This window comes from Stegostoma tigrinum, chromosome 3, assembly GCF_030684315.1.
Source record: "Stegostoma tigrinum isolate sSteTig4 chromosome 3, sSteTig4.hap1, whole genome shotgun sequence".
In the NCBI taxonomy this organism is placed as follows: domain Eukaryota; kingdom Metazoa; phylum Chordata; class Chondrichthyes; order Orectolobiformes; family Stegostomatidae; genus Stegostoma; species Stegostoma tigrinum.
In genome coordinates this window covers 105,222,090-105,240,961 of record NC_081356.1, presented here as the reverse complement: position 1 = coordinate 105,240,961, position 18,872 = coordinate 105,222,090, and the positions used below count along the sequence as shown (strand labels likewise).

Genomic DNA, 18,872 nt, shown 5'->3' with positions numbered 1-18,872 from the left:
AAAAATCAGAGTTAACATTTTGGGTCCAGTGACCCTTCCTCAGCACTGATGGTGGCTGGGAAAACATCAGTTTATATGCAGAAAATAGGGAGGGGTTGGAGCAGGGAGTAAACGACAGGATAGAGCCCAAAGAGAGAGAACTGTTGGACGTACAAACGAGTCAAAAATGATCTGCCTAAAAGGATGAATAGTTGCTGATGGGGACTATAAGTGACTAACAAGTGGTGTGTAATGGCAGGCTGTGTAATAACATGTGTGGGGTAGGGGGCTAGGACATGGGAGAGTTTAGGCCCTAAAATTATTGAACTCTATATTGAATCCAGAGGGCTTCAGGGTCTCCAGGTGGAAAACAAGGTGCTGTTCTTCCAGCTTGTAAAGACCTTCATTGGAACACTGCAGCAAGCCAGATACCAAGATGTTGGCCGGCCAGGAAACAGGGTGGCATGTTAAAGCGACATGCAACAGTTAGCTCTGGGTCTAGCGAGTTTTGAGAAGATTTGTAGCTCAGGTTGAGGTTCTGGATGTGAGTTTGCTCGCTGAGCTGGAAGGTTCGTTTTCAGACGTTTCGTCACCATTCTAGGTACCCAACCTATGCTTCCCCAACGTAGAGGAGACTATATTGTGAACAGCGAATGCATTAGACTGGATTGTGGGAAGTGCAGGTAAAGTGCTGCTTCAACTGGAAGCTGTGTTTGGGCCCTTGGATACTGGGGAGGGAGGAAGTAAACGGGCAGGTGTTGCATCTTTGCCAGTTACAGGGGAAGGTGCTGTGGGGGGGGGGGGCGCGGATGTTGGGAGTGAAGGAAGTGTGGACCAGGGTGCCCCGGAAGGAAAGGTCCCTATGGAAGGTGGACAAGAAAGGGGAGGGGAAAGTTTGTCGGGTTGTGGCATCTCACTGGAGGTGGAGGTGGCAGAAATGGCATCTGGTGATTGCCATCTGTACATTGCATTAGGTTTCTAAGATCTATGGTCCACACTTGGACCAACAAAACAACATGTCTGAAAACATGATTACCACAATGAGGAAGTAATTTAAATTGAAAGGTCACTGGACTCGAAATGTTGGGATCCTGGTCTTGAGGTAAAGTCCAGCGACTTGGAATGAAATTCTGTTTGTCACTCCACAAATGTTGCCAGACCTGAGTTTCTCCAGCAATTTCTGTTTTTGTTTGAGTTTACATTGTGTTCAGCTTTCAGAATAAAAGGTAGAGGTTGCCGAAGCCTCCCAAACTTGAAAACATTTTGGCTTTAGCAATCTGCATTCCTGCCAAAATCTATAATTCAGGATGATTAGCACATCTGTAGCAATTCCTACCAGTTTACTATTCACTGAGTGTTACTAGGAGGACACCTATGAATGGTGCCTGGAATTGTCAAGAGTTAGAACAATTCAGCACAGAACAGGCCCTTCTGCCCTCGATGTTGCGCCGACCTGTGAAGTAATCTAAGCCCCTGCCCCTACACTATCCCGTCATGATCCATATGTTTATCCAAGGACTGTTTAAATGCCCCTAATGTGGCTGAGTTAATTGAATTGGCAGGGAGGGTGTTCCACGCGCTTACCACTCTCTGAGTAAAGAACTTGCCTCTGACATCTGTCTTAAATCTATCACCCCTCAATTTGTAGCTATGCCCCCTTATACAACATGAAAGTCATCAGCATAAAATCTAAAACACCGTAAGCCTTCTTAACAGCACTATCAACCTGGGTGGCAACTTTCAGGGATCTATGGACATGGACACCAAGATCCCTCTGCACATCTACACTACCAAGAATCTTTCCATTGACCCGGTATTCTGCCTTCCTATTATTCTTCCCAAAGTGAATCACCTACATTTATCTGTATTAAACTCCGTTTGCCACCTTTCGGTCCAATTCTGCAGTTTATCCAAGTCTCCCTGCAACCTGCAACATTCTTCAACACTGTCCACCACTCCACCGACTTTAGTGTCATCTGCAAACTTTTTGCCGACCTTTCCCAGCCAGGATTTTGCTATTCTTTATATACTCAAGCAATCCGTGAGCATATGTAACAAGACCTTGACAATAGTCAGATTAGGATTGACAAGTGTCATAAATACAATCTGTCACTTAAGCACCAAATAATGATTATTACAAGTGAGTGTCCAAGTACCTTAATTTGACATTCAACGTTATCACTATCTTCAAGATTTCCACGATCAACATCCTGTAGGTTATTGCTGACCAGAACTTACAATCATAGAATCCTGACAGTATGGAAGCAGGCCGTTTGGCCCATCAAGTCTACATCAATCCTCCGAAGAGCATCCCACCCAGACTCACCCCATACCCTATCCTTGTATCAGTGTGGGACATGTTTGATTAACGTAATTCTGTATTTCCCAAGGCTAATCCACCAAGCCTACACATCTTTGCACTGTGGAAACTACAGCAACCAAAGGAAACTCACACAGACACCGGAGAATGTGCAAACTCCATACAGACAGTCGCTTAAGGGTGGAATCAAACCCAGGTCCCTGGTGCTATGAGACAGCAGTGGTAACCACTGATCCACCCTGCTGACTACAAACTTAACTGGATCAACAGCATAGGTACTGTACCTTCCACGGTAGGTCACAGCAATATTCCCTGTAATTTGCTTTTGCTGTTGTACAGATGTATAGAATGGGCTGAAGGGCTAAACTTGTTGACGATATTTGACAGCTGCAGGAGTCCTGTGAACTTTCTCATACATACCGAAGCCAGCAGAATCAACATGTTTTCTGTAGCTGCTTTCTCTGTACCTGGCTGTTTGTTATACCGTATGAGGGAAAATTTCATTCCAAGTCGCTGGACTTTACCTCAAGACCAGGATCCCGAACAGTGCCTGGAACCATCTCAGCTCCAGGCCAGCTGTCGATCGAGGTGTCCCCAACGGGCAGAAGGCTGAGAGGCTTACTGTTTTATCCCTCTCTTTTACATTCCTTTTATTTACTAAATAAGTGTTCTTTTCTTTTTTTCATCTTTATTATTACATAATAAACATAAGTATTTAAGCAAATTGCTGTTGTTGTGTTCTTCTCTTAACTACATTTAACTGAATCTGAAAAGAACCACTTGGATACAGTGTGATCCAAGACATTTTTAGCAACAAGGATGCGATTTGGGAAAATGTGTAAGAGAACGGAAAAGCAACCTGATGCTCTGCAGACCATCCATATTCCAGGGTAGAATGCGGCAGACTCTGGATTCAGGTCTGTAGCTAATATGTTAGCAGAATTAGGACTCCCAAAAGGATGGGGACAGTTATAACTGGAAAAAGAGAAAACTGGAGGCCAGGCTTCTGCACTGTGAAAATGCACTGAACCCTGTAGAAGTGTTAACTCTTTGTGACTTGGTCTGAGTGCACCTTTGTTTGTTGGTGGCTAAATGTTGTCTCGTATAATTTGTGACTTTTTGTTCCCTGGAGCTCAAAATCTGGGGACACTTTGAAGTTTTAGTTTGCATTTTGGGAATGTTTGGTGATTTGAAAGTGTATTGTGTGCCTGTATCAGTGTGGGATATGTACAGTTAATGTAATGTCCTTTTAAGAAATCAGTGGTTGTGTAAAGCAAAAAATCTGCGAAATGTTGATTCAAAAATTTGTTTTTGCAAAGCTTGGTAAAAATTTACCTTTTGAAATATCACCGTGTTGTGTTTGGATTGGGTAACTTTAATTTTGGAAATTAGCATCTTTAGAATTTCATTTACTGTTCAGAGTGAACTTCAAAATACTGTTTTAACACAAGTGAATCTTTAATTCCGAATGATAAGAATGATTCATCGTTAATATCCAAGTGATAGGGGTATTGGAATGTTCAATGCAACACCCTGTGTGTGAGGGGTTTAGGAAAGGCAAAGTTAACAAAGGGGTGGGATTTTCCTTCCTTCAGGGAAGAGGAGAAATTTTTGATGTAATTACGTGCAGGAGTTTACACCCCACCCTCTTTTTGAATCTGTAGTAGATTAATACTAATTAACCCACTCTGCTTAATGTGGAGGGGATGGAGCTTCGTTTTTATTTTAAGAAGTTGGAGACACTAAACCTGAACCCATTTGCAAAATTTCAGTTAAATGGAATGAAGCACCCTCAACCCATCAAGCTATTCATCAAGAACACATTTCAGCATTGGGGTAGTACTGTGGAAATATTAATTGTAGTGAGTGTCAGGAATCTGGAAACCACGGAGCCTGGGTACGTTTATGCATGTCATGACAAAAACTGTATTAAGAGCCACATGATCTGATATTCTAAAACATTTAAATGGAATTGTTACCTGAAAATTTAAAGGGATTCTGGGAAATGACAAAGTGCATGGACACAGCCTCAGTGGTTTCAATTCATACAAGAATGTTTAGTAACTTTAAGGGAGTAAACAGAATATTGAATTTGGACAAATTTACCTCGAGATATATCAAATATCTAGAATGAGTTATCAAGTAACTTTAAAAAGTGTGGGTTAACTTAGAAAAAGAACAAAGTATGTTGTGCCTGAATCAAACAAATGTTTGATTTCTGTTTTAAAATACTATAAAGATTACGTTCCATGGACTACAAATCTCTACACAACTGTGGAATTAGATATGGTGATCATATTTAAATTGCAAACTTGGATGAGACACAGTAATTAAGAATGGAAACTGGTGGCAAAAGGCAAAAAAAAATTTAGAAGAATGAGTTGAAGCAACAATTCAGGTTAAAATGTTATAGTAGTGAAAAGGAGGTTCAGATGACAGCATGAAACTAATAGCTTTCTTTTGGTAATGTCTGTGTCCTTGCCTTTCCTTTTAAAAGAACTGAATTGGTGATCAAGCCACTACCCATGGCATTGGAACCCAACATGGAAAGATAAGTAAAACCTCATAGATAATTTGATAAGATCATGTGGGAGTCAAGAATGTGTGACATGGTCTTGGAACATTAGTGTATGAGTGCAAAAGTGAATGTTACCTCGGAGGTAACAAACATGAGATGGTAAAAAAACATGCACTGAAGAACAGGTTTCAGACATGTACACACATTTGGCGAAAGGATTAGTGTGGTTTGGAAGACCACAAAAATATAGTTTAAACGATAAGACACTGACACAAAATCCATTGAGAAAGTGACTTTACAACAGTGTAGGTAGTATTAGTGAGAGAGGTAAAAAGAATTACAATCAAAATAAACAGTGTGATTGGTTATTATGACAAAATGTTACAGAAATGAAAGAATATATGGACTGTAGGAAGAGTAATGGGGGACTGAGTGAAAGGGCCCAGCGGATGACACACAGAAAGCCCATCTTGAGCATTTGTATGGTGCATGTACTCCAGTGTTTAAACCTTAGTTGAAACTGTAATGTGTTAGGACAGTTAGTGTATGTGAAAGAAGGCTAAGAGTCAGGTGGTGTAGGCGTCTGTGTTAAGGGAATCCCGGGGAAAATAAATGGCAGGAAGCAAAAGTTGAAGGTGAGGCCTGATGAACATTAGATCTGTATTGTTTGATACCCTATATGTTGTAGCTCAAAGAGCCTACCTGCATTTGGAGGCAGTTACCACTGAATGATACAATCATTCCTAAAAGTGGCAAGGAGAGAAATATATTGAAGAAGTATCCCCAAGGCAGATACAGTTGAAGACAGCAGGAGAAATTTTGAGTCCATGTATGATGTTATTTTACTGTTATTGGTTAAGGTGATCTGTGGATAGGAAACTGGAGAATGAAAAAAATAGAAATTAAGGAACCTGAATCTGGAAATGTGCTGAATTTTAGAGCAAATTATGTAAATTGATTAACTGAGAAAAAATGATGATATTCTGGTCACCTCAGTCAGGTGACATGACTTGCTGGTTCCATCACAGTCTTGGCTGCACATCATAGGTGGGATGTATGTTTAAGGGTCAGTCCCCAAAGACCACTGTCATTGTTAACTTGATGTTACACCCGATTGTTGTATTGTTCGTATTGATGTTAATTATTTTTATTATAGTTTTGATCTTCTAGTGTAGGTTATGTACTCTTACTATACATTCTCGCGCAGCTGTCGTTGATTTGCGTCTGCATCTGCAATTATAACATGGGCTGTCAAATATCATTGGGGTGGATTGTATAGGATGGGCTGAAGGGCTAAACTTGATATTCAATAGCTGTATGACTTTGAATGAGTCCTGCCAACATTCCTGAAAGTGCCAAAACGGGCACAATCAACATGTTTTTTGTGTAGATTTTTCTTCTGTGCCTGGCTGTTTGTTACACTGTATAAGAGACAGAGTTTTGTTCCAAGTCGCTAGACTTCACTTCAGACCAGGATCATCAACTGTGCCAGGAACAAGCCCAGCCTCAAGAGCAGCTGTCGAGTGAGGGGTCCCCGACAGCCAGAAAGGCAAGAGGCTTCATGTTTTTACCCCTTTCTTTTTCATTCACTTAATAAATGTTCCTTTCTTTTTTTCATCTTTTATTATTACTCAATGAATGTTTGTATTTATGCGAATTGCTGTTGTTGAGCCTTCTCTTAACTACATTTAACCGAAACTGAAAAGAACCGCTTGGATAGGCTCAGTGATCCAAGACAACAGACCTCCGAGGTCTACATGTGGCACAGAAGCCATTTATCAGCACGCCAATCTGCATGTGCAGATCTTCCCAGTGGTTGCAATAAGAACATTGCTCAATGGGAATGTTGGACAACAGGCTAGGTAATCTCTGGTGAGTGCCTCACCACCTGACTCCCAAAAGCTTTCCCACTATCTCCAATGCACTAGTCAGGAATGTGATCAAATGTCTTCTATTTGCCTGCACTAGATGCAGTTTCAACAGAATTCAAGGAGCTTAACACCACCCTTGTATACAATCCACCAAATGCACTTCAATAAAACACAAGAACATCATCAACAGCATTTTCCAAATCCAGTGACCTTGACTATCAAGATAGTAAATGCAACAGATACTTGGTAACACCATCAGTTTCACTCTAAGTAACATAACATCTTGCCTGGAAATATACCACTGTTCTTCCACTTGTTTCGATATCCTGGAATTCCCCACCTAAAAACACTATGAGAATATCTTCACCACATTGATTCCAATGCTTTGAAGAAAGAAATGACTGCGGTAACTTCAAGGGCAACTTGGAATAGACATTACATCCTGTCTCAGAATCAGCTGCATGGACAGAAAGACAAATTAGTAGTGGATTAGGTCAAAAGCGCAAGATCATAAATCAAACGGTCTGTTTAGTACAGTTCGAAAGACAGCCAAGTACAGACAATGGAAAAGAGGGTTCAAACAGACTGGTTCTGGCAACAACTGAAGGAAAAATTGAGGGGACAACAGAGGAGAAAGAAGGAAAATTGAATCTGTGAGTTACATTGAAATGGACTGAGGGAGGCTTTAAGAAAACCAAAATGAAATGATAGGAATAGCTTCACTAAGCCTGTGGCAAAAGTTAATAAAGAGACATGTAGCACCATGGGACTTTTATTAATAGTACTATATATTATCAAATTGATGTTACACCTTCACCTGTAGTGAAATATCAATTCATGATCCTAAAACTCATTTACAAACCACCGGCTAAAAATTTCAACCCTCCATGACAAGCAACTGTGATGGACTGTGGCCAAAATGCCTTCATGTATTGTTTCTGTGTTCCCAGTTAGGCTACTATATGAAATGGGACAATGTAAAGACCAAAAATAGCCTCAGAATTCTATAGGCGTACTATGCCTACTCACGAAAAAAAGTACTGTTTTCATCCCATATATGTCTTCACAACGTTTGTTCCTTCCCAGCGCAGTGACCCACCAATTAACAACAATGGGACAGTGGTTGCAACTAGAAAGCAAAGCATTAAATCTTTATCCCCAGATTTAGGTTAATGCCCTGAAACTAAACAAATTTTCAAAATTCCTAGATCTACATTGTTCTAAGTGTAAGCACAGTCACACCAAGAAATTCAGATTTATTGATTATGCTCTGCCTGCAAACAAATAGCATAGTGGTAAATATGAAATTACACACATTAGAAAAATAACTTTTTTTAAATGTTAATCTTCAAGCCAAAACATTATCTCATTTTTCTACATAAAGTATTCAACCATTCACAACAAAGATTTACACACAATTAATGAGAGTACTTTTGCTTCGAGGTTAGCATTTTACTGCTGTTGTTCCATAATTTCAACGAGCATAATCCAGCCTCCTGACACATTTTCCAGTATAGATGTAACCTGCCTCTCTCTCCTCCAAAGGTCTTTAAATCATATATGTTACTAAGTCTTGGCTGAATGTTACAGTCAAACTCTTAGAAGCTTAAAAAAACAATTTCTGCTGGCCTTGTCCTCACTTTTCTATTTACTTCATATTTTATATTTTGACTTTCTTTTTATTCCACATCAACATTTCTAATATCCAGATGTTAAAATTTGTGCAAATTTGTTTAAAAAGTTTAAAAAAAAGCAAATACCATATGGGGCAGCACAGTGGCTCAGTGGTTAGCACTGCTGCCTCATAGCATCAGGGATTCAGGTTTGATTCCAGACTTGGGCAACTGTCTGTGTGGAGTTTGGACATTCTCCCCGTGTCTGCATGGGTTTCCTCCAGGTGCTCCAGTTTCCTTCCACAGTCCAAAGATGTGCAGGTTAGGTGGATTGGCCGTGCTAAATTGCCCGTAGTGTTCAGGGATATGTAGCTTAGGTTATAGGGGGATGGGTCTGGGTGTGATGCTCCAATGATTGGTATGAATTTGTTAGGTCAAAGGGCCTGTTTCTACATTGTAAGGATTCTATGATCTATGACCATCCTGAATCCCACCACTCTTTTGGAGATAAATTGCTGCATAAAAATCTTAATAAAATTTAGCTAGTGAACCAATATAGAAGATAGCCAGCATTCAAACAGATTCTGATCACCTAAAGAGATTTAATAAATAGCATAAAGTAATACAGACAAATACTTAAGTAAAATTGGGAAAAGTAAAATCCTACTACAGCGATCAAGAACTACCATTTGACAGAACAGAAATACTTTATTGTTTAAAATATGCTTGCATCTTTGATAAATAAATTCAGTACATGAATAGCAATCTTTCTATAGAAACATAAATGGTTGAAAAATATATTACTATAAAAAAATCTTTTATACACTTTTGTATATTACATGATTTTTTTGAGTACGTGATTTGTGTTTTCCAGGATTAAAAATATTGCACTGTTCTTATTTTAAAGAATGGATTTTTTGATTCCATATCTATTTAAATTCAGTCTGGAAATGTAATTATATATTACTGGTAACAGCTAAAATTTATTTTGACATCCAAAATTTCTGGCTTAGATGTCTATGGAACAATTGTTCGACAAACTGATCAAAGAAAAAACAAACTAGCCGAGAATATACTAACTATATAAACAGAAGAGCTTTATAATCTGTACCGTACTCTGTGCATTATAACAATGACAATTAACTTATTTTAAATCTGTTTGTTTTATTAGCTTAATTATTTAAAAAATCTATCAATGGTGTTCTTGGAACCCTTACATCTTGCTTTCTTTGTTGTTTGTTGCTGGGTTATGGATCCAGTTCTGAAAACAATTTTAAAAGGAAAATATTCAATAAACAAATTTACAAACGACAAAACAGCAAGAATTACATATAAATTGACTCCTCAGTTTATCTCCAGATTTAGAACATATTAAAATGATACACAAGGATGAATAAAATGAAAGAGTGATGGATTCTCCTTTAGCATTTTGTTTGAGGGTAGTGATGGAAGAAGAAAAAGAACTGATTACCTACTCAAAAACCCAAGACTAATGTTGAAGATACATAGAAGAAAGAAAACAGCCAACTTTGTCACATCTACAGTTCTTCGTACAGCAAACTTCCAACATTGCCCATATTCAGTTCAATTTAAATTATGAAATCAGATCCTTCCTGACATTTAAGCTCAAGGACACTCTTCCACATTACCCAGCAATCTGAGGCCATATTATACATTGAGCATTTTTGATCATTTTTCTTTTATACTTTCATGGGATGCAGGATTAGCAATTCGTGAAAACTGTCCTTGAACTGAGTAGGTTTCAGAGGGCAGTTAACAGTCAACCATATTATGACTCCAGATTTGCAAGATGTAACACAGAGAGGTGAGGATGTCAGATTTCGTTCCCGAAAGGGCAATGAAATTATAGTCAATGTTAGTGAGAAAAGCAAGACAAGCTTACAATTCCACCATTCTTCAGATTTCTTTTATTAATTTGAATTTAAATTCCAAGAGCTGCTGTGATAGAATTTGAACCCACATCCCCAAAGCATTAGGCCGGGCCTCTGGATTACTACAATTCCACTATTCCCCTCAGTTCACAGTCAATCAATCAGCAGGAACAGCAAATACGAACTTCCCAGATTTTATATGAATGGGTCTCTTCAATTGCCAGCCTTTAAAACATTAACCACTCGCTTTGTTACCAACAAGAGACCTATTTTCAAACTTTCTCCCAATCATTTCCACAAGGACACTTACAATTCTCAGAATCTGAAACTGGTAATGAGCAATGCTCTTTCTTCACTAAAATGCATCAGACACAACATGAACTCCAAGTCTCCTATTCATTTCAAAAGACGGTACATACCAATTTGTCTAAGCATATGTCTCATCCTCTCAAGATAATCATAATTAAGCAGAAAAATGAAGAATGTATTCCAATGTTATAAACAAACACGATATGTTATCCCAAAGATTAAATTTACAGGGATGTTGTTGGAAAACTAAAATAGAAACCACAGCCATGTTCCATGAATAAAAATATACAGTCAAAACTATTTCACGGCAAAGCCATTGTTTTGTAGAAATAAAGATCCTGCAACTTAACATGTGACTAAAATGTATAAATAACACTAAGTTTTAATTAGAAAATGGAGGTATACTAAAACCTTTATTATCTCACCTTTTTGTTCGAACGCTTGAATTTGAAGACTGTTTCTCAAACACCGCCAGACCTGTCAATATAAATATATGACTTTTTTTGCCTTGATGCAGATTAAACAATTCACAAGGAATAGCATCCAATCCAAACTCTTGCTTGTCCAATTGAAGGATGTCAGTGAAAAGAATGGAATATTTTCTGATTTTATGAAGCAGCATTAGCAAACACACTTCCAAGTGAGACAATACAGATACTCAAGAAGCTGACTAAAATCCCAGACTTTCATTTCCCCCTAAAAATCAGACAGATTTCCGAGTTGTTACAATAATATTTAAATCAAAGTGTCCCAAGATATTTTACAGGAGCATTATAAAACAAAATTTAGTATTAAGCTACATCAAGGTGCTATGAGGAAAATTGGCCAGAAGCTTGTAGAAAGACAGGAATATTAAACAGTGCCAGTATCTGAAGTAGAGAGAGAGAGAGAAAGCAAAATTTAGGGAGGAAATTCCGGAGCTTAGTGCCTGGGCCACAAAGGTACAAGCACCTGAGGGAAGGAGTTAAATTGGGGATGTTCAAGAGGGTAGGATATGATAAATATTTGGGTGCATTTTGGAGCCAGTGAATTTGCAGAGGTAAGGAAGGGTGAGGTCACGGAGGGATTGAAGACAAAGGAAGGAAAGTTTTAAAATAAGTGGTATTTAGTAGGGAGACAGCCTCTGCCAAAGATTTCCATCCTGCTTTCTTTAGAGGATTCCACGGGATTTATCTTGACATGGCCAGTGAGGTAAAAAGTAATGATTGTGACAGGCATGACTGCCAGCTCTCCAAAAACTAATGAAAGCATCAGGGGACAGTGAATGTTACTACTCGGAGAAACAGGAATCAGGAATATGCTGAGAGCAACCATGGACTGTTTCATAAAAGGGCTGCAATTCCATTGAGTGAGACATAGATAAAAGGAGAATGTCATTTCTGTAGTTATGGAGTTCTATACTTTGCTAACTGTACAGAACGAAAGAACACTGATCAGTAAGCAAATTTGCCACAAAATTAATAAATTTCAGAGAAAAAAATCTGAAGTAACAGATTGATAATTTAAGTAAGTAATAACATTAAAAATTGCCAAATTGAAGGACCAACTAATGACACCTTTTATTTGTTTTTTTCAGTTGAGAAGCAGAGCTAGAGAAAGGGTCACCAGGGAAGGTGGTGAAAACCAGGGATAAGCTAAGAGATGGGATTAGCTAATCGTGCCTCATTTCATTTCTGGTGGTACACCTTCTAAGCTGGGTCGTAAGCAGGGATCCTAAGTGGGTTTACAGGGATATGGGCTAACCACAGACAAATGGGACTAGTTTTAGTTTGGGAAAGCTGGTCAGCACGGACGAGTCAGACTGAAGGGGCTGTTTTTTTGCTGTATGACTCCGACGTGCTTGTTACTTGAGATGTCAGCTGCCAATGAACCACAGTGCCTTATGGATGTGAACATGTTGAATTGGTGATAAAATGTGAGGCTGGATGAACACAGCAGGCCAAGCAGCATCTCAGGAGCACAAAAGCTGACGTTTCGGGCCTAGACCCTTCATCAGAGAGGGGGATGGGGGGAGGGAACTGGAATAAATAGGGAGAGAGGGGGAGGCGGACCGAAGATGGAGAGTAAAGAAGATAGGTGGAGAGGGTGTAGGTGGGGAGGTAGGGAGGGGATAGGTCAGTCCAGGGAAGACGGACAGGTCACCCATCCCTTCCTCCCACCCCAAGCCGCACCCCCAGCTACCTACTAACCTCATCCCACCTCCTTGACCTGTCCGTCTTCCCTGGACTGACCTATCCCCTCCCTACCTATACTCTCCTCTCTACCCATCTTGTTTTCTCTCCACCTTCGGTCCGCCTCCCCCTCTCTCCCTATTTATTCCAGTTCCCTCCCCCCACCCCCCTCTCTGATGAAGGGTCTAGGCCCGAAACGTCAGCTTTTGTGCTCCTGAGATGCTGCTTGGCCTGCTGTGTTCATCCAGCCTCACATTTTATTATCTTGGAATCTCCAGCATCTGCAGTTCCCATTATCTCTGATGTTGAATTGGTAGATCTGTTTTAAATCTATCCCATTTTGAACAAGTGTAAGTTCAGCACTAAACTCCGGAGGGTATCCACCCCCCTCCGCTGCCGCACGACGACAGTATTTCATCTCCTCAAGATTGTGCACTGGTAACTCTTGTCATGGACACATGTTTCTGTACCAGGTATTACTCACAAGTTTACCATCAAAGTTGATTTTTTCCTTTTTTTTGTGTTTTGCTGATTTTTAAAATTTTGCCTTTCTTCTCGCTTACCACTTATCTTTGCCCATTTTAGGACTTACTTTTCTTTCAATTTGATGCTCTCATTAATTTCCCTGGTTAACCATGGCTGGTTTGTCCCTGTCCTCAAATCTTTCTTTCTCATCAGGATCCGGCTTCTGTTGCAAGCCATAACTACTTTCTTCAACATCTGCTATTTTTCCTTAACCATCTTTGCTGCTGAACTCTTTTTCCAGTCCACTCCAGCTAGCTTCGTAATTACCTTTATTTAAGATTAGCTTTGTTGTTTCTGACTGAAGTTCCTCCTTCTCGAACTGAATGCTAAAATCTACCCTGGTCCCAATTTCATTACGGATCTTTTATTCCAACATCATTTATGAAAGCTGCCTCACAGTACCAGGGACCCAGTCTCAATTCTACCCTCAGGCGACTGTCTGTGTGGAGTTTGCACATTCTCCCAGTGTCTGCACGAGGTTCCTCTGAATGCTCCGTTTCTTCCCACAGTCCAAAGATGTGCACGTTAGGTGGATTGGGTCACGCTAAATTGCCTGTAGTGTCCAGAGATGTGTATATTAGGTGGATTAGTCATAGGAAATGCCAGGTTACAGGGAAAGGGTAGGGGAATTGGTCTGGTTGGGATGCTCTTTGGAGGGACAGTGTGGACTTGTTGGGCCAAATGGCCTGTTTCCACACTGTAGGGATTCTATGATTACAAATCACCAAATCCAAAAATGCCTAAGCCCTGGCTATATCCACAACACATTATCCTAGGAAACCGCCCAAGCACACACTACAAATTCTTCCTTGTACCTACTTCTGCCTTTCTGACTATCCCAGTTTAGATGAACTTTAAAAAGTCATCCACAATTAATGTGTTGCCTGTTGTATTCCCAACTGTTTACCACTGTGTCACCTCCTCTGGTGGTCCAGCCCTGTTGAGGACTTATCCACGGATAGTGTTTATGGTGTCTGAACTTTGGATGTAAAGTATGATTCTGCATGAATGTCAGCCTGTTGCTTGATTGACAGTTTTTCCAACTTTAGCATAAGTCACCAGATATTAGTAAGAAAAACACGACAGAATCAATAGCATTGGACATGTTGTTGTTGTTTCTGGTGCCTCGTTTGATGCTCATTTTCTATTAGTTGTTATTCATTTTGATTTTTCTATTGTATTCTGTTGGTAAAACAATGCGGCTTACTAGGTCATTTGAGTGGATGGTTAAGAATGATCCACATTATTTTGGGTCTGGGATCACCAGGCACGACTGCCGATCTCCTGTCCTAAAAGATATTAATGAACCAGATGAGTTCTTATGACAATTAATGATAATTTCTTGGTTATTCTAACCGGGACCAGCTTTTAACCACAAAATGTTTATTAATTAATTGCACTTAAATTCCATCAGCTTCTGTAGTGGGTTTTGAACCCTTGCCTCTGTAACTTTAGCCTAAACCTCTGGATTACTAATCCAGTGATTTTACCAGCTCACTCATTAATAAAGTAATTCCACTTTAACAATTACATGCACCTGATGTGGATCAGCGCAAGACAAAAGCAATCTAACAGTTTCAACCCCTACTGAGATAGATGATTAGCATCGACACAGCAAGGGAAATTACAATTGTCCTCTGTGTTCCTGAGGTAGGGAGCAAAAAACACAGCCAGGCACACAATCCTGAAGGTGATCTATTGTAATCATGTAGCAAGCATGTACAAATATCTGGATATCAATTGCAGGTAGATTGGACTGGCTGTTTTCCATGATCTCACCTCAGTGGTTCACTTAGATGACGGGATGCCATCACATTCCAGGATGAAGCTGCACTTCAGGGAATACAACACCTCAAAAACATCCAAGATTAAACAGCAACACAAAAATTGAACACCGGAAAAATGACTGCTCACCCATTTCATTTGAATTGCATTCTGTAATAGGAGGGTGTGTTGGTCTTTCAGTTAGTTCTTGTATAACCCCTTGATTTAGACAAATGTCAACATGCTTGTTGAACAATGAGAGATCAGTTGTTTCTTGGTTAATGTTACAAATTGGACAAACTAGTCCAACTGGTTCCTTTAAGTGAACAGCAGGCCTTTCCTGTGATGATCTGGTATTATTTAGTAACTGGTTTGACTGTTGTTGTTCAGTTGTCTGTATTAACTGGTCATATTGTACAAATGAGGGTTGATTTAATATGCTAGCACTTGATTCTTGCAGACTAAATCTCTTCTCTTTCTGTGTTGCATTAGCAGATTTACTCGATAATTTATTGCTCAGTGAATGGCTGCAGTCTGAAAATTCCTCTTCCAACATATCTTCATCATTAGTGAATGACAAGCATTTTGCTGAATTATTAGGAAGTTTCACATGATTTGTAAGTGTTGCTTTAATATTTGTCCAGTCACCAAAATGCCCACTACAGCATGCATTATTGTTGGTTGAAGATTCCCAGCTAATGCTGTTATTTCCTGTTTCTCTTGGTAAATATGTTTCTGAAGGTCCCTGATTTAACTGGTCACTTTTTAGATTGATGACTGCATTTTTCACATCATTATCTAAGCCAGATGCTGTCTTCATATTTGTAGAACTTGTTTTTGGTTCTCTTATCGTCTCTGCAATTTCAAGAGGCCTAGTTACACATAGACATTCATCAACATGCTTGTTAAATACTCCTAAAGCTGGTAGGCCCTGCTTTTTGAAGCATGTTGGACAATTACTAGTAACGTTTAATTTTGGATCCATACCGCTGCCCTCACAATCAGTGCCTGCAGGGATTTCTCCTTCAGGTTTGCACCTTTCTCGGTGCTTCTTTGCAAGAATCTGGTTGAAGAAGGATTGTTGATTGCTTCGTTGCCACTTTTTAATGAAAACGCGCTCTTCTTTGGGTACTTCTGAAAGTTCTGCTTGGTCCTTGACAACTAAGCTATCAGACATAGTGGTGCTCTCAGATCTTCCAGTACACAAAAATTTGGTGATGCTTTTCTGGCCAGATTTTTTTTCTTCTTGTTGTACAAATCCAGACACTCGCACACCTGTACAGGGGGAACACAAGGGAGAAGTAATAACCCATTAATAGCACAAAAGCAACAAATTACTAAATTTACCACGATAATCAAAATGAGAAATATTCAAAGACAAAATACCCTAGGGAGCACATGAAAGACTGAAAACTGTCTTGCACATAATTTACAAAGAATATTAAATATACTGGTCTGATTAAGCATAGCTAACAGTGAACCACCACAACATATTGGTTCACTGTTTATTCAATAGCCAAGCCAAGAAGTCTAGGAACTTCCAATTAAAGACTAACCCATCTCCAGACAGGAGAAACAAAAACAATAGAGCAGTCATTCAAATCTCTTTGGAACTGATGCTTAAAAAATAAGTTGCTGCTGCTTACCCTCACAATCAGTGAATCATTCATGACCTCAGTGAATCCAAAATAAAGGAGAATTAAATACAACATTTGTCTGTTCTACAAATTCAAAGACAGTGTTCTTAATACCTGTTTGAAAAGTCACTTCAAACACCCTTCCCCCATTGTTTTCTACAAAAAAAAATTCAAATGAGTTCTGTTATTCCTTACACTTTTCACTGGAACTATCTTCAAGATCACAATCTATGCAATTCGTCATATGCGCCTACAACAGAGCAACCATTCTTGCTGTCTGATGAATTAATTTATTAGAATGATACAGACATTTCCCACTATGATCTTGATTGTTTTTGTAAGTGATAAGCAGAACTGGGTAAAGAACGGCTGTTTCCCTTCTCCTACTCATTGTGAATATATTTTCCATGTTTTGGCTGTGCTTTTTGAAGTCTGAAGCATGTCAACCAGTATATCTTCTCTCTTTGCAGATATGGATTGATCTGCTTTTTATTTCCAATATTTTCTGCACCTATTACAAATATGCAGTTGTTTTTTCCTTTTTATTTCTGACCCTTGTTAACTTCTTAAGACGGATAAACTATGCGACCTGTAGAAATTCAATATTTTTCTCTGCTTTAGTGCCAAAGCACAACTCTGTGCGCATTTTATCCTCTCCATTATAGAACAGTATGGAATTGCGTATGATCCGATTTTAAAAAAAGACCGTTTGCTATTTACAATCTCCTTTTGTCATCTCTTGAAAGTGGATAAACCATCAGTTTTGTCATGATTAATAACGTGTTAAAGAGTATGTATTCATTTATTATTCTGGTTGCACGTTACCCATAAGTCTCAATCTCAAGGGCCGAGGATGCACGCTGTTAATCTCTGTCTTCAGCAATTCACGTGCCACTGCAAAAATTTCTTCCTCTTTGGAAACTGGTGCTGGAACTGTGCAGGCTCTGGTCTTCACTTCGAAGTTTACATTCTTCAGTTTTAGAGTTACTGTTTTCCCCTATGATTTTAAAAGAAGAATTATTTTTTAAATGGAACATTCCATTAAACGTCCAGCAGACTCTCAGATTTTTTTTTGTGAATTACACAATAGCCCATTTAAACGATATCATTGTTAGCAAGACTTCAAATACCTTTTGGTCAGTACAAAGAGAACAAGCTTAAAAAAGGCAAAAGCAGCACCTTTAGTCCCTCCTTTTGAAGATCTTCTTCAAGATCATGACAAAGGTCACGACATAAGCTGTACTGCTCTGCTGCTTTACTCATTTCATGGAATGTCCTAAAATTCAAAAATAACATTGCATAATCTAGTTTCTAAGATCAAAATATACCATGTGCAGATAACTTGATAGTCGTGCATACGCTAACACTATGCCTTTTAAAAGATGTCCCTAAAATACAATTTACTCAATTCGGCAGAGTATATCATAAAAAAAATTATTGTGCTTGTGCATATTAAAATATTTCATTATTTGCTGATGGAAACACTATTGCTGTAAATATCTTCCTAGTTTGTTTTAGAAGCTGTGAACTGTGCTGATCCTTTAAAGATGCCCTGACATGGAGACAGATTTCCTTGCTTTCAGCTCTGCCTTATTTTCATCTCCTAAAAAAAAAGCAAAATTTTAAGCCTCCATGCTCTACTACAACAACCACATTATTTTCCCCCTAAAATATGCATCTTTCCACAAGACTGTTCTAATTTTTAAAACTTCAACCCTAAATACACACAACAGCTAATTAAAAGATACTATTTCATAGAGATAAATCAACCCTCAGTCTCCTGAACTCATTCTTGACATTCAACCATCCAGCATAATATTCTCTAAAATTAGAACAGCTCAGAGGTGTTATAGCCAAATACGGGCAAAATAAGGTTGTTGACTTGCTCGCCAAGCTGGCTTGTTTTTGCTCAGATATTTTGTTGCCATGCAGGGTGATATCATCATTGAGGCCTCTGATGAAACGATATTGTTCTATACCGCTTGGAATTTATTCTGTCTGGTCTATTATGGTGAGTTGTGTCATTTCCAGTTTTGTTCTGTATGGGTTTGTATGTGGGGTCCAATTCTATATGTTCGTTGAATGCATTACGGGTTAAGAACCATGCCTCTAGGAATTCTCGTGTGTGTCTATATTTGGCTTGGACTACTATGGTTACCTTGTCCCAGTTAAATTGATGGCCTTCATTGTTGAAGTGTACAGATATTAAGGAAAGTTCGTCATGTTGTTTTGCAGCAAAACAGCCTGAGCCACAAATCTTCACTAAAACATTA

At 39.1% G+C, this 18,872-nt stretch overlaps 1 protein-coding gene across 2 annotated transcripts in view; it reads right to left on the bottom strand.

Annotated features, from left to right (window-relative positions):
* Positions 1-8,110: 8,110 nt before the first annotated feature.
* Positions 8,111-18,872, bottom strand: part of polk (polymerase (DNA directed) kappa) — a 78,656-nt gene continuing 67,894 nt past the window's right edge. The window contains exons 10-14 of one of the 2 annotated variants that reach the window (XM_048527920.2): positions 17,779-17,875; positions 17,425-17,596; positions 15,113-16,237; positions 10,928-10,979; positions 8,111-9,562 (exon numbers count right to left, since the gene is read on the bottom strand). In XM_048527920.2, the coding sequence (XP_048383877.1) occupies positions 9,478-9,562; positions 10,928-10,979; positions 15,113-16,237; positions 17,425-17,596; positions 17,779-17,875 (1,531 nt within the window). In that variant the 3' untranslated portion in view covers positions 8,111-9,477. The remainder of the gene's footprint in view (positions 9,563-10,927; positions 10,980-15,112; positions 16,238-17,424; positions 17,597-17,778; positions 17,876-18,872) is intronic. The other variant, XM_048527919.2, reaches the window with a different exon arrangement.